Source organism: Impatiens glandulifera, chromosome 2 (assembly GCF_907164915.1).
Source record: "Impatiens glandulifera chromosome 2, dImpGla2.1, whole genome shotgun sequence".
NCBI lineage: Eukaryota > Viridiplantae > Streptophyta > Magnoliopsida > Ericales > Balsaminaceae > Impatiens > Impatiens glandulifera.
Window position 1 is genome coordinate 64,915,604 of NC_061863.1, and position 13,970 is coordinate 64,929,573.

General features: G+C 33.4%; 3 protein-coding genes across 5 annotated transcripts; 2 read left to right on the forward strand and 1 right to left on the reverse strand.

The window, feature by feature from the left end:
* Positions 1–146: 146 nt before the first annotated feature.
* Positions 147–5,199, forward strand: LOC124926328 (18S rRNA aminocarboxypropyltransferase). Of its 2 annotated transcripts, none has more exons than XM_047466529.1 (10): positions 147–350; positions 434–468; positions 610–656; positions 1,447–1,512; positions 1,623–1,663; positions 2,361–2,497; positions 2,822–2,912; positions 3,745–3,816; positions 4,519–4,634; positions 4,812–5,199. In XM_047466529.1, exons 1-10 carry the CDS (start codon positions 271–273, stop codon positions 4,970–4,972), a joined length of 846 nt encoding a protein of 281 aa, XP_047322485.1. In that variant the 5' UTR covers positions 147–270; the 3' UTR covers positions 4,973–5,199. The 2 variants fall into 2 exon arrangements, with proteins under 2 accessions (XP_047322485.1, XP_047322486.1); XM_047466530.1 differs by having other exon boundaries at positions 209–350; positions 582–656.
* Positions 5,200–5,647: 448 nt separating this feature from the next.
* LOC124928037 lies at positions 5,648–10,126 on the forward strand. 2 transcript variants are annotated; one of them, XM_047468564.1, is made up of 7 exons: positions 5,648–5,710; positions 5,849–6,045; positions 6,327–7,662; positions 8,192–8,395; positions 8,495–8,646; positions 9,229–9,733; positions 9,799–10,126. In XM_047468564.1, exons 3-6 carry the CDS (start codon positions 6,339–6,341, stop codon positions 9,706–9,708), a joined length of 2,160 nt encoding a protein of 719 aa, XP_047324520.1. In that variant the 5' UTR covers positions 5,648–5,710; positions 5,849–6,045; positions 6,327–6,338; the 3' UTR covers positions 9,709–9,733; positions 9,799–10,126. The 2 variants fall into 2 exon arrangements, with proteins under 2 accessions (XP_047324520.1, XP_047324519.1); XM_047468563.1 differs by having other exon boundaries at positions 9,229–10,126.
* A 91-nt stretch (positions 10,127–10,217) lies between these two features.
* LOC124928038 (short-chain dehydrogenase RED1-like) lies at positions 10,218–12,460 on the reverse strand. Its single transcript, XM_047468565.1, has 3 exons — positions 12,025–12,460; positions 10,746–10,905; positions 10,218–10,670 (listed from the first exon to the last, which is right to left on the reverse strand). Exons 1-3 carry the CDS (start codon positions 12,365–12,367, stop codon positions 10,334–10,336), a joined length of 840 nt encoding a protein of 279 aa, XP_047324521.1. The 5' UTR covers positions 12,368–12,460; the 3' UTR covers positions 10,218–10,333.
* Positions 12,461–13,970: the final 1,510 nt, after the last annotated feature.

The following is a 13,970-nucleotide window of genomic DNA, read 5'->3' on the forward strand; positions in this document are numbered from 1 at the left end:
TTTTTTTCCAAATTTATATTAAAAATAATTTCAATTATTTTGTATATCAAATCTAGAATATTAATAAAAAAATTAATTTAGTTTTAAATTTAACTATAATAATTAGTTTTATAAGTGGAATGAATATAAAGTCAGAAAAACAGAGGTTAGGGTTTTAGGGGTTAAGAAAAAAGTTACATCTCACTCGACCCAATTGCTGAGGTTAAGTTAATCGATCACAAGAAGGATTCTTGAACAATCGTTCCCCTCCGTCTGCGTGATTGTGAAAACATGGGTTACACCAAGTCAAAGAAATTCAATGACAATCGGTCCAATCGGGGACAATCCAGTCGAGGAGACAGATCGGCAAGGTAATTTATCTGCGCGGCTCATGTTATATTTCTTTTGCATTTTTTATTCCTTAAATGTTTATTGGAATGGAATGATTCATCAGAATAGAGGATGGAGAGACTTTACCAGCTGAACCAGGTAAAATTTGTTCGCTCAATATTTTCTGTAATTGCAAATTGTTTTCTCGTGCGGGTTCAAATTGTTTAATGTAGTATCATGCAACAACCATGTTTTTACTTTACCCCAAATAGGTAGATGACGAGCTTTTAAATGTTTCAGCCACTGAAGATGATCGACTGATTCCAAAAGTTCAATTAGCTATGTGGGTATGTAATCATGTTCTCTATTAAGGGATTGATTTCTGGTTTGCAGCTTTTCTCTGCACGAGTGTTGATATCCTGAACTTGCTTTAACTTACTCTCCTATTACTAAGCTGCAAGACATTGGTGGTAGTTGGTACTGCTGTATGTTTGGCAATAGTATATGGCTGCTTGATTGATACTACCGTCTTATTCATTAGTATATCCAGTAGATCATAGCTAGATGTATATATCTCAGACATCATTATTAGGTCTATGTGATTTGGTACTATCCAATGTAAAGGAAAGGTGATCAAATATCCCTATCAACTTGATCATCTATATACTGAGTGAACGAGTCAAATAGGTCTTCCATCTTTGATTGTTACGAATCCCATTAGAAGGTACTAGGAACATGTGCTATCTACAAAAAAATTTCATTCTAGTCACAATATTTGATCAGAAGTCCCTTCTTCCACATTATGCATTATGTCCAATTTGTGATAACAATTTAAGGCATGTTTTCATCCTTCTATACTCCTTCAATGACGTGTATTCATAGAACATCACAGTATATTAGATGTTGATCTCTATAAACTACTAAAGTGGCTCTTTCTAATCAATTATATTGAAGATGTCACCATGTTTTTACCTTACATGCTGCTTATGAGGACATCTCTTTTTTTATAAATACTTAGTTAAAGATACTATTTCAGATGATCTGACCTCATTCAAAAGTCTCAATTGTTTTAAACTTTTTTAATTACAAAGTTTAGCCTTTCCTGGATTATGAACATGATTGTGTCATTTTGTTCAGGATTTTGGTCAGTGTGATTCAAAGAAGTGCACAGGACGCAAGCTTGCAAGATTTCGTTTGTTGAAAGTAAAGTATTTATTTCTTCTGACAGACTAAGTGCACACTTAAAAAAACCTATTTGCCAATTCTTCATTTTTTACTTGGCTCATAATCTTCGGTTTTAAAAAATGCTGCAGGAATTGAGAGTCACCCATGGTTTTGGGGGAATTGTTTTGAGGTATTCAAAACAATTAAGAAGTTTTATATGACTTGCTATTTCTTCTTGTTCTATTTTATGGGACATAAATTACGTTTTAACCCAATCAACCTTTTTTGCCCTCAATGTAACATTTTTTTTTAATACGAAGCCAATACTTTACCCTTGCAATTCACTTTACCAATAAAAAAGAAAGGGCATTTTGGTTAGATTTTTTTTTATCATTATTCTTGTTTGGAATCTGTGCATTCAGATCAGTTTTATACAAATGGGACAGAAAGAATACATAAGCTTAAATGCCACAAACGTCTTGCCGAAAGGCGGGGGTGCTAAACCAGCTTAAAGAAGATATAGATGCTATAGTTGTATATAACTTCATCAAGAAGTGAAAATGGTGTTAGTAGTAAACCATATATATATAATTAAAATTGTTACTTACTGAAATTGGCAGTATGAAGTAATATATCTATTATCAAACGGGCAGCATGATAGCGATATCTATTATTACTAGCTAGCGAATCATTTTGTAGTTGCTGTGATTGCATCAAGCTGTCTAGCTATAATTTGTTAGCATCTTCTTGCATATTTTCTGAATGAACCGGGCAAACTGTAGATTTAGAAAGAAGCTACAAATTCATACATTTTTTAAATATCTCAAATGATACTCACATGGCATATTTGATTTTGTTTTTTATACTGAAGACTCTCTTGTTTTCAGTCCTACTGGAACTCAATGTGTCTCTAGAGAAGATTATCCGTTGATTCAGAGGAAAGGATTAGCTGTCGTGGATTGCTCTTGGGCACGTCTAGATGATGTCCCCTTCGCTAAGCTGCGTTGCGTTGCACCTCGTCTTTGTATGAATTAAGTCATTTATTCTTGGTTCTTGATAAGCAGTACCTGAATTGAATCTATACAGTTTGTCAAATTATTTGGGAGGAAAATGAATTTGTTAAAGGCTTAATCACATATTTCTTATAGATGAAGCATTTCAAGGTGGTTGTACCATGTTTATTGAACTTATCATGTCTAAAATAGGATTAATGACATATGTCGGATATGGATCAATGTTGTTCATGTCATTTTCATTCCTTCTATGCTTGGCTACTGATGATGATCCATTTTATAAGTTCCTTTATCTTTCCTGGCTCTTCAAAACTGACAGAACCTTTGGATTGCAGTACCATGGTTAGTAGCAGCAAATCCTATAAATTATGGCAGACCGTGTCAGCTGTCCTGTGTTGAGGCCTTGTCTGCTGCTCTAATAATCTGGTAATTGATTTCTCTCTTTCTTTTTTGTTTTGTTAATTACATGTTAAAATAGATATTGTGGTGCTTTATAGTTCAGCAATTCAAGATCTATGCGTTCAGTGTGCCTTACCTTTTTCTGGGGGTGCATAGTCATAAAGGGTAATTATTTTTATTAAATATTAAAACTTGTATTAATTAACGATTTATTATGAGATCATAAAGCCCTATTCGGTAAGAATTTATTTTTCATAGTTGGGAATGGAGTGATCCCTAGGTTCCTCGTTAAAAATCATAGATCAGTGGAAAAAGAGAGGTGAAAAAAATATTTGAGTTAAAGAGAAGCCTTCTCCTCCACAAATTGAAAGAAAGAAAACTCATCAGCTCGACCAGGCATATGGTATATGACGACCTCATAAGGGTGATTTTATGGCCCGTTAATACAATGTTGTCAAGGCAAGGAACCCTGCTGGTCAGTCTAATCGAATAAAGAAGCATACCTGTCTGGAATATGTACCAGAAGGAAAATCTCTTTCTGGATTCTATACCAGAATGAAATCTTTCAACAGGAGATAGTTTAATATCTGTTACATCACATGATATCTTCCTCGAAGCAGTCTTAAAGAACCAAGTGATTTGATATGTATAATGATGTTTAACACATGGAATTATACGGAAAATCTGTGATATTTGATTGAATTAGGGATGAAGAAACTTGATTTTAACTCTATTACGTACTTTGGTCTCTTTATTTTCCCTCTGTTTTGATGTGAGTTACACTAACAAAACATGGTTACCCTTAAGAGAGGAACTTACACACTCGTCGTATTGGCATTGTATTTGCATGCTTTAACAGCGGAGATAAGGAAACAGCTGAAATACTTCTTGGCAAATTTAAGTGGGGTCATGCATTTTTGTCTCTCAACAGGTACTTTGTATTCTTCATCTTCTTCACCATTAATGTTATGCTTTCAAGAATTTTGCTGCAGTTTTCCTCTGTAACAAATGCTTCCTGATGGCTTAGTTTTGTTCTATGAGCTATGATTAATGAGGAGTTTTATTTGTATTGTGTCATGCACACCCTTACATATCTTACTGTTTTGGTATGCATTTTCTTCTCTGTACTATGATCTAGAAAATAATTTGGATTATGATATAGAAAATAATCTCTATACCCAATGACGCAATACTCTGGATCATATCCAATAAATCTTATTGGTTCAGTGTACTTTTTTTTGCTAAAAAAATCAATGTTCTAACTTGATTATATTCTTCATCTTGGATGTTATCTGTCTGGCTTACTTGTAGAGTTCTATTCTCAATGTCGTTTTATACAAAAAAAAAAAAAAAGTAAAAAAATAAAAATAAAATGTGTACATCACTTTTCTGAATTCTTATATTGGATATTTAAATTGTGATCTTAATATTACTTATAGCTTAAGCTTAGCTAGCATATGTGTGCAGAATCTTTTAGGCTATTCTCTACCAGCTATATGTGTCATTTGATTTGATTTTTCTTTGGTAATGATAGTTGAGATGATTTAATACAAAAATATTTCAATGCAATTATGTTTTTTGCTATGACTATTACTTTGAAGTCGGTGATTTATAGGAGGGTTTGAAAATGTAGGGAGTTGCTGAAGGAATATTCGAAATGTGAAAACAGTTCTGAAATAATAGCAGTTCAGAATTCTTGGCTATCTCAACAAACCAAGCCCAAGGACACTGTTTCAGATCTACAAGAAGGTATCTTCTATCTTCTATTCATTTTTTGTAAGTTTGGTAAACAGTTATCCTGTTTGTAGTCATCATAGATGGGAAAAACATGCATTCTTTTGGTCATATTTCTTTACTGAAACAAACATGAGCACGAAAGAGATCAGAATGCAATAACTTTGGTTGATTTTCATTTGGCAACAACAGGAGAAGGAGGTTCACTGCGAAGTGAAGACGATGATGAAGGCGGATCTGATTCTGATGAATCAGATGATGGGCTTCCACCTCTTGAAAAGAACTTTAACCATTTGAACATGGAAGATGAAAGTGAAGAAGAAGAAGATGAAGAAGAGATTGACAAAGACTAAATGAGATTTTTGTTTGTGACTTGGGTTCATGACCTCCTTTAAATCAGAAAATAATTTAATATATTTACAGACATATATCAGAGTCTCTTTATATGTGTTTGTTAATCATCTAATCATGTGTTCAACTGTGTTTTCTTTTGAATTAGTTCTTTGTCATTGTTATTATTATTATTATTATACCATATTTAGCATTTTCATTAATACATTGATTGGTTTTACTTTTTTTTTTTTAATTTAAGAAATTCTCATAACCCTTATTTCAACTTAATTCTATGTGATATTAGAATCCATGTCTTTGTTCTCTAAAACAACTCATCCTAGTATGCTACAAATATTGTTGAAAAACTATTTCTTATCCTTGTTATGATATTTGTGATTAAATATATTAATATGTTACAAATAATTTTAATTCATTTTTGATTATTTGTGTACAACAAATTTTATTTATTAATAAAATATTAAAGAATTAAACAAAAGTAAAATTCGTGTGTCAAATTAAACTATTTGTACAAATTGGGAGTAAAATTGAGAGTAAATTTGCTGTAGTAAGTAGTAGTAGTAACTAATAATTAAAGGGTATCATTGTCCGATTAGATGGTCAAGAATACGCCAGCTCACCACATTGAAGAAAACTATAGGGGCAATTCCGGTATAAGTAATACCATTCATTCATCCATTTCATAACATCGTATCGTCTTCACCAACAAGGGTACACAGTTTATCTAAGCAAAACCCTAGGTATGCCTTTCTCTCTCTCATTCATCCCTCGAAAATGTCACCAAAGATCACATCACACTTCTTTCATCGTTTTCTGATTCTTGAGACTCCTGTTCATCTTTTAACATTATCATTTTTCTTTTTCTTTCTGATTTGTAGGAAACAGCAATGATCGCTGCAGAAGATAAATTCTTCGCTAATGCTGCAAACTCCTCGTCCTGAATGTAGCTTGGATTACTTTTCTCTGTTACTTTCCTTCTAATTGTTTGGTGTCTTGCTTTCCGTAAAATTAGGGTTTCGCGTGGAAGTTTTGATCGCAAATATCATTCCTTTCTAGCTTCCGTTTCTTCAACGCAGTAAGTTAGATGTTCTGTTTTTGTTGTTTTGATTTTCGCATTCTACTGAGATCAGCCTTAGTTCCACACTTTTTTGTGCCCTTCTATTTATAGATTAATCTGTCTGTTTGCTATTTTATCTTGTGGATTTTCCTTGTTTAGCTTCCCTTCCACCCAGTGTCAAAATTATTTATGGAACCGTGACTATGCATTTCTGTAATTTGTGTTCTCGTTCTTTCCATTATGAGAGGTATTACTGTATTCTTCTGGGTTATTTCTGATATAATGATTGTGGAACGCAGGAGGAAAATATCATGTCGTCATACCCGGTTCTTGGTAATCGACCGATTGATCAATGGAAAGTTACAGAGCTAAAGGAAGAGCTCAAGAAGCGGAAATTGAAGGCAAATGGTCTGAAAGATGATTTGATCAAACGACTTGCAGAAGCAATTGAGCAAGAGGTTGAGTCTGAAGAGGAAGATACTACTAATGGTGTGGATGGTGAAGAATCTAATGCTGTAGGAGCTGCTGAAGAAGTGCTAGTTGCTGTTGAAATACCTCATGATGCTTCAGCTGATGCTGTTCAGCAAGATGGGATCCATGATGAAAAACAACTTGACACTTCGGCTGATGTTGTTCGCCAAGATGAAATCAATGTTGAAAAACCCGAGATTCAATTTGAAACTAGAATTGCATCACCTAGTGAAGTGCATGTTGAAGCTGGTTATACTAAGAAAGTAGAGGTGGTAGTTCAAGATTCCAATCCAGAAAAGGATATAGTAGGAAGTGTTATTGATACAGAGAATGACAATCTAGTCCCTGAAATAGCTGCTAAAGCTGATTCTACAATAAAAGAAAATTTCTCTGTTCAAGAAGCAAATGTTGAAAGTATTCCCATGGAAAGTACAGTTGAAACAATCGACAATAAAAATGATATAATTCCTGAAATAGCTGTTAGTAAGCATGAGTCAAAAAATGAGTGTGATGTCAAGCCAGAGGAAGAGAGTCAGGATATAAAGGTCCCTTGTGATGATGAGGGGAAACTCGACTCTTCCCAGCCAAGTAACCAGGTATCTGTGGTCAGTCCAACTTTAGGGTTTACGGTAAAATCTAATTCTGTTTCTTCTGATATTATCTCAACTAATGAAAAAAATGATCTAAAGGATAACATAATTGCTGATAATGTGAAATTAGAACTAGATGTTAAGCCTGAGATGGTGCAGCCATCATCAAGTGATTTTCTCTCAGATGGTGGCTCCCCACATCCCATGGATGTTGAGAAGCCACTGGAGATCAAGATAACTATTGATGAAAAGGATGAAGAAAAAGCTACTAATGAAGAAATGAGCACGGAAAATGATGCAGATTTGATAGCATCGGAAAGGTTAAATCTGGACCGAAGTTCTGGTGATGATTCTATGGAGGATGATGCATTAGATAATAAGCAATTGGATTCAGTGAATGCTATTGCTGAAACTATTGCTGGTGTTGAGAAACCTGAAGCATCTGTTCCTATGGTGGTGGAGGAAACTGAAGTTCCTGTTGGCATTATGAAGGCTGATTCTTCTGTTATCAAGCACGAAATACATGTTGAAAAGAAGGATGCCTTCTCTGCACCATCTGCAAAAAGAAAGCCTGGTAAACATGCATCTATGAGCTTGTTTGATGTAGATATATATATTTTAAAAATAAACATATTTTAATGGAGCAAAACCTTGTGTGATGAAAAAGTGGATTATTTGTGGTAATTTGGATTAAATGACTAAAGTATCCATTGTTTTTGATATTTTAAATTGTCGTAACAAATAAATTAAGTGTATTTTAGTTGATGATTTTATTGATAAATGTATAAGGGATTATTTGGATAACCCTTCACAAAGCAAGGCATATGTTTCTTTGAAGTCCCTCTTGTTGTAATTTGTATGATTGATATGTAGCGAACTTCTGTTCTCGCATGCTGTTATTGTATTGTTATGTATAATTGAAGATATTATACATTTATCGATTGCCTTTTTGTACTGCTTTCTAAATGTGCGGGTTATGATTGAAATGGTGTTATGCTCACACTTCTTCGAATGAAGAGGATATAACATCTTTCTTTCTTTGCCAATAAAAAAATGAATTGTTCAAGATATTTTTACCTGATTCTTTGAAATTGTTGTGTTAGACCAAGAAGGTATAGAAGGAGGGGAGGGAAATAATTCTTCAAAGAGACTAAGGAGGTGGAATACCAATAACCTACAAGTTGAACGTGAGAATGTGAATGGGTCTTCCACTGTCCCTACGGCCAATGCACCGATAAACATTATAAAGAATGAATTCTCTAGATCTGATTCAACAGCAAGTGAGGGTACTCCAAAGGACCGCATTGGTAAGCCTTTACTTCTTTTTTATACAATGTCAATATGTCTTATTACTGTAAGATGGTGAACTGAACTATGTCCTTTGATTACTTGTTTTAATCTGACAGTGCCTCCATCTCCAAAAGCTCCTTCAATTTCTTTGAGAATTGATCGTTTTCTGCGTCCCTTTACTCTGAAAGCTGTTCAGGAACTTCTTGGGAAAACTGGCACAGTTACCAGTTTCTGGATGGATCATATTAAAACCCACTGCTATGTTACTGTGAGTCCTTTCAATTCCTCTTTTTTTGTTTTGAGTTCTTGGGTTTCTTTATTTCTGTCTTTTGTCTTTATAATGATTTTGTCAAATGAGGATTGTTGGCAATACTGCCTAAGGCCTTGTTTTCTTTCTTTATTTTTGCGGAAAAGTAAAAATCTTTGTATTAATTTTTGATATGAGACCTCAATAAATGCAAAAATATACATCATAAATATTGATAGTCAAATACAAAAGTATAATGACTAGCCTAATAAATATAACTGCATGTGTCTAGTTGACTCTGATCTGGATTCAATCCCCGTTCTTTGCACAACATCCGGTTATATAAGGCCTTATTTGATGTGGGTTATTTTAGATATATTTCAAATAACTAATTAACAATCTACTCATCAATTGCATTATTTAAATTATGAATTAAAATGCAGAATACTATATTTTTTCCTTCTTTTCTAAATAGCATTATATGTTTATATTCCTAATGTCTTTTACCCAATCAAGGTTATTTTCAGTATCCACTTGCCTGCCTATGTTTTTAATTTTGTGATAATTATGTCCTGAAATTGTGAGTTGACATGGAAATGACAGTATTCTAGTGTGGAAGAAGCTATGGAGACTCGAAATGCCATTTACAACTTGCAGTGGCCTCCAAATGGAGGGAGGCTTCTTGTTGCTGAGTTTGTAGATCCTCAGGAAGTGAAATCGAGAGTGGATGCTCCTCCTAAACAGACATCTTCTGCAACACCAGTGGTTTCTGCACCTCCTCTAACTGCCATGGCCACCACCCCTCGTCAGACTCCCAAGCAGCAGCAGCAACAGCAACTCCTGCCTCCACCACCACCTTTGGCAAAAACCTTGACGGTGGTGAGGGAACAGCTTCCTTTACCACCACCGCCACCTCCACCAGCAGCTAAAGAGATAGTAGTAGAACAACCACCTCCCATTCTGACTCTTGATGATCTTTTCAAGAAGACTAAAGCCACACCGCGAATCTATTATCTTCCTTTGTCCGATGAACAGGTGGCAGCAAAGGAAACAACACCCCAGAATGGAAAGAAACATCACTAAGCAAGCTGACAGAGAGAGGGGAGTGGTAAGAAGGTGATTAATTAGTACTAGTAATCAAATCTCATATGGTTTTTCATATATTCTCGCCAGGATTGAGTAGGGAAATGCTGCTTCAAGTGGGGAAGAACATCATCATCTGAAGTAGTAAGAACCAAATTTTGGAGTCTTCTGAAATGTGGTGTGGTCTTTTTTGTTGTCGTGTTGTTTGCATTACTACTATTGTCTGAATTCTATATTCTCTAATCTCTATCGCGACTTGTTTTATTAGAAAACTCTGTTTAGACTGTTTTGCTTAAGTCAAATGTTACTTGTATTTGAGATGTTTATTGGGCCAGTTAGACAGAATTGGAACAATAATACTGGTTGAGTCTATTTAAGTTTATGTACTAATAATACTAATACATTGGTTGATTTTCATTATGGATGGGGGGGTACATTATAAAAATCCAATAATGTATTATGCTGAGGAGTAGGTTAAAGCATTGGATTAAACATGAAGAATGGTTATCTTTATTTAATAAATATCTTTATTCCACAAATTAAAATATCTGGAAGAATTTAGTTCATAACATCCATGTAATTCTTCCCCAATCCTAAGAAAGGGAAAACAAAAGATAACAAATTTTCAACATTTCATTGCCCTTCTAAGAAGAAAATCTTTCAAAAACAGAGGTAGATGATATACTATCGCCATTATAGTAGAGTATTGACCAGATGAGAACCAAGATGGCGGATCTTTCTTCATAACAACCGCCACTACCTTCTTCGCAAACTCATCTGCAGGTGTTGCTTTTGACCCTTGAGAGAAATATGCTCTTGCATGTATTGCAGCCTCATACGGTTTATAAATCTTCCATTCTGGCATCTTACTATAGCCTGCTGCAGCTGAATTTCCCAAATTTGACTTAATTGCCCCCGGGACAACCAGTGTCACGTCTATTCCAAATGGCCGAAGTTCCAATCTGCAAATTAATTAAAAATAATCCTTAATAGTTGAGAGTGTATGGTATATTTAAGCAGAAGGTCATTGGTTAAACCTTAATGTATCATTCATTGCATGTAAAGCAGCTTTAGATGCAGTGTAGGCACCAGCCCATGGCCCTGGGGCCATAACTGTAACACTCCCAATGTTCACAATCTTTCCCTTCTTCCTTGACACCATGTTAGGTATCACAGCTTGGGTCAACCGCAAAGAACCTGTTGCTCAGGAAGGAAAAAAATTGATTTATTTTTCATTTTTTGTAACTTGAATGTTCGGCTCAGTTTTTAGTACATCTAACTAATCGCTACAAAGAGGCTAACACTACAACTCACAATCATATAAGGCTTTCAATTAGTCCAAACCTTCTTATAACCAAGAATATCAGCTGAATCCTTTCTACTTTTACACTTGCTCCCATTCGTGAATTAGAGATTTGTCGTTACTTTTTTCATTTTCATCAAAGGAGCCAAGATTCGACTATCTCTTGGTTTTTGTTTGTTTGAGACAAGGGTTTTTTCTATCCAGGAGACTAAACACATCCTCCCCTCCACTTTAATCAAAGTGTTCTTAGGTTTTTTCTTTTAATTTCATGGTTCTAGTGGTCGTAGCCTCCAAGAATGATGATGCCTTAAAACATATTCCAAAAATCAAATGGTCCAATAAAACCAGAACATGAGTAGAAATAAAAATTAAAGAAGCATGGATGAAGGTCAAAGTGGTTCTTGTAAAAGGACTGATAGATGAAGGATGATATGCATACACAACATAAGTGGTCGGCAGTATAATGAATAAAGAGCTGAAGGAGTTGACTTTAGAGGTAGTATAAGTCTAACACACATAACTTCTGTGACTCAATCGCCAAGGATTCGACATGTTAAATGTTTGTACTCAAGTAACCTAATTGAAGTGTTTCATACTACAGAAACAAATAGCCCCTTTCTACTGTTGTCAGATTGAAAGATAGAAACAGATTTTACCCATTTTGGAATCCAATGAAGATAATCACATGTATCAAAAAAGTCAAGTAGCAAATGTTTACCAATAAACCCTTTAGATTTCAATTTTCAACTCGATTTTTAACATGTTTTCCAACCACAACTGGTAGCTCTTCACCAGCTTATGATTGTTTGCTGTCCAGGGTTGTCAAAAGTGGCTAATAAAACCTTGATGTGATCACTTAGGCATAACTCAGAAGTACTATAAACATCAATTGAAAATGGTAAGATACACAAAAACTGAACCCCTAAGGAAAGTCAAAACCTATGCAGAATCAATCCTAAAGGAAGACATAAAATCAGCAAAGCAATGGTCTTCAATCAGTAAATTGAACTAACCGAAGGTGTTGGTGTTAAAAGCTTGCTGAAGAGCGGACAGAGGGAGTTCAGCAAGAGGACCAATGCACTGAACTCCGGCATTGTTAACGAGGATGTCGATGCGTCCAAACTTCTCCAAAACATTGAAGACAACACTATTGACGTTTTCATCAGACAGAACGTCGAGCTCTTGAAGAAAGAATCTAGGATCGTCGGCGAGATCAATCATTGAGGAAAGAGATCGAGCAGTGGCTACAACCAAACACCTCGCGGAAGCGAACGCTAGAGCCAAGGAGTGACCGATTCCGCCGGTGCTACAGCCGGTGATCATCACCACCACCTGCTTGTTGTCGTAGGATTCCATAGTCGCCGGCGACGGAATTCTGGTGAGACGCCGATCTTTCTGATTTTAGTACGAACTTCAAATTGAAAGAATTTTTTTTTTTTTTTATAATAGCACCTCGTTTCAATAATTCAACCTCAATCTTTATATAACAATAAAATGAATAGCCCCCTAAATATTATTATTAATTGTATATAAACATGGTAAATATATCATTTAATTTATTTTTATTTAAAGTTAGTTATTATAATTCAATATTTTCACTATAATTTAAGACATTTTTAATATAAATATTACTTAATTTCTCTTATTTTAATTGTTCTAAGATCTTGTTTAGTTTTTTTTTTTAATCCAACCATAATAAAATATTTTTTCAAAATCTTTACCAATTTTAATATAATTTAAATAAATTATAACTGAACAATCTTATATTTGTTTTCAATAATACATCATGTTTCTAGTCATAAATAAAATTTTGGGTGATGCTTTATTTAATGTTAGCCTGTTAGGTCAGTGATATTAAATTATTTATAAAATATTAAATCAAGTAAGTAAGGATGTAATTAATTTTGCGGTTTCTATCCATTTTGTAAGGATGTAATTAATTTTGCGGTTTCTATCCATTTTGTTTTTTAGTGTCATTGATTGTTGTCCGTAATTAGGGGGTAATTAATATTTATGTTCCCGCTTTAATTATAATAAATAAATATAATGTCATTAATCATTTATTTATCTTTCACATTATATAAATCGTTATCTTTTTATTATTTATTATTATTATTATTATTTATAAAGTAAGAAGCTAATTACTCACAACTATTACATTCACTTCTATGTATTTGGTTTTTTAAAAACCACCATTTTTATAATAATATTAATTTTTAATATATTAAACTATACAAATATAATATTTTTATCAACAAATTATTTTTTATAATATAGTATAAATTGGGTTTTAAAAGAATTTTCTAAAACCAACAAAAATCTAGAATGATAAGTTTAATACTCTCTTTAATGTGATGTACAAAGATTTCTTAAATTCTTAATTAGGTTAGATATTCTCAAACATAGGTTTATTATGCTCCACGTGAATCCAAATTTTAGGATCATGTTAATTGTGTGGATGAATAATGTTAGGATTTTTTTTCTCATTTTTTTCTTATTATTTCATAATGCAAACTTTAAAGTTCAACTATAAATAATTAGTTGTCAAAAAATATATATTTTTTAAACCTTTTTATTATTATTTCAAAACTCTTAATCAATTAATTTTTTTAAAGTACAATTTATCGTCTATATAAAAAGTTAACACAATTGAATGCAAACATGGTTGACTCTAGATTAAGCCCATATAGTCATTAAAAAATAATTAGTAAATACAATAGGTTGAAGTCAATTAATAGATCACTAAATTTTCTTCTAATTTATTATTTATAAAAATTCAATAATTTAAAAATAAAAGAATTAAATTATATTTACTTAGTGAAAAAATTTTATAGGTATGAAATATTTGTTAAATATTTGGGACAACTCAATAGAAGGAATAGAGGGTCAATAGTGAATGCACATTGAGCTTATTAAATGATTTTGCTAGTTAAAATTATGATTCTAGAGAGGAGTCTTA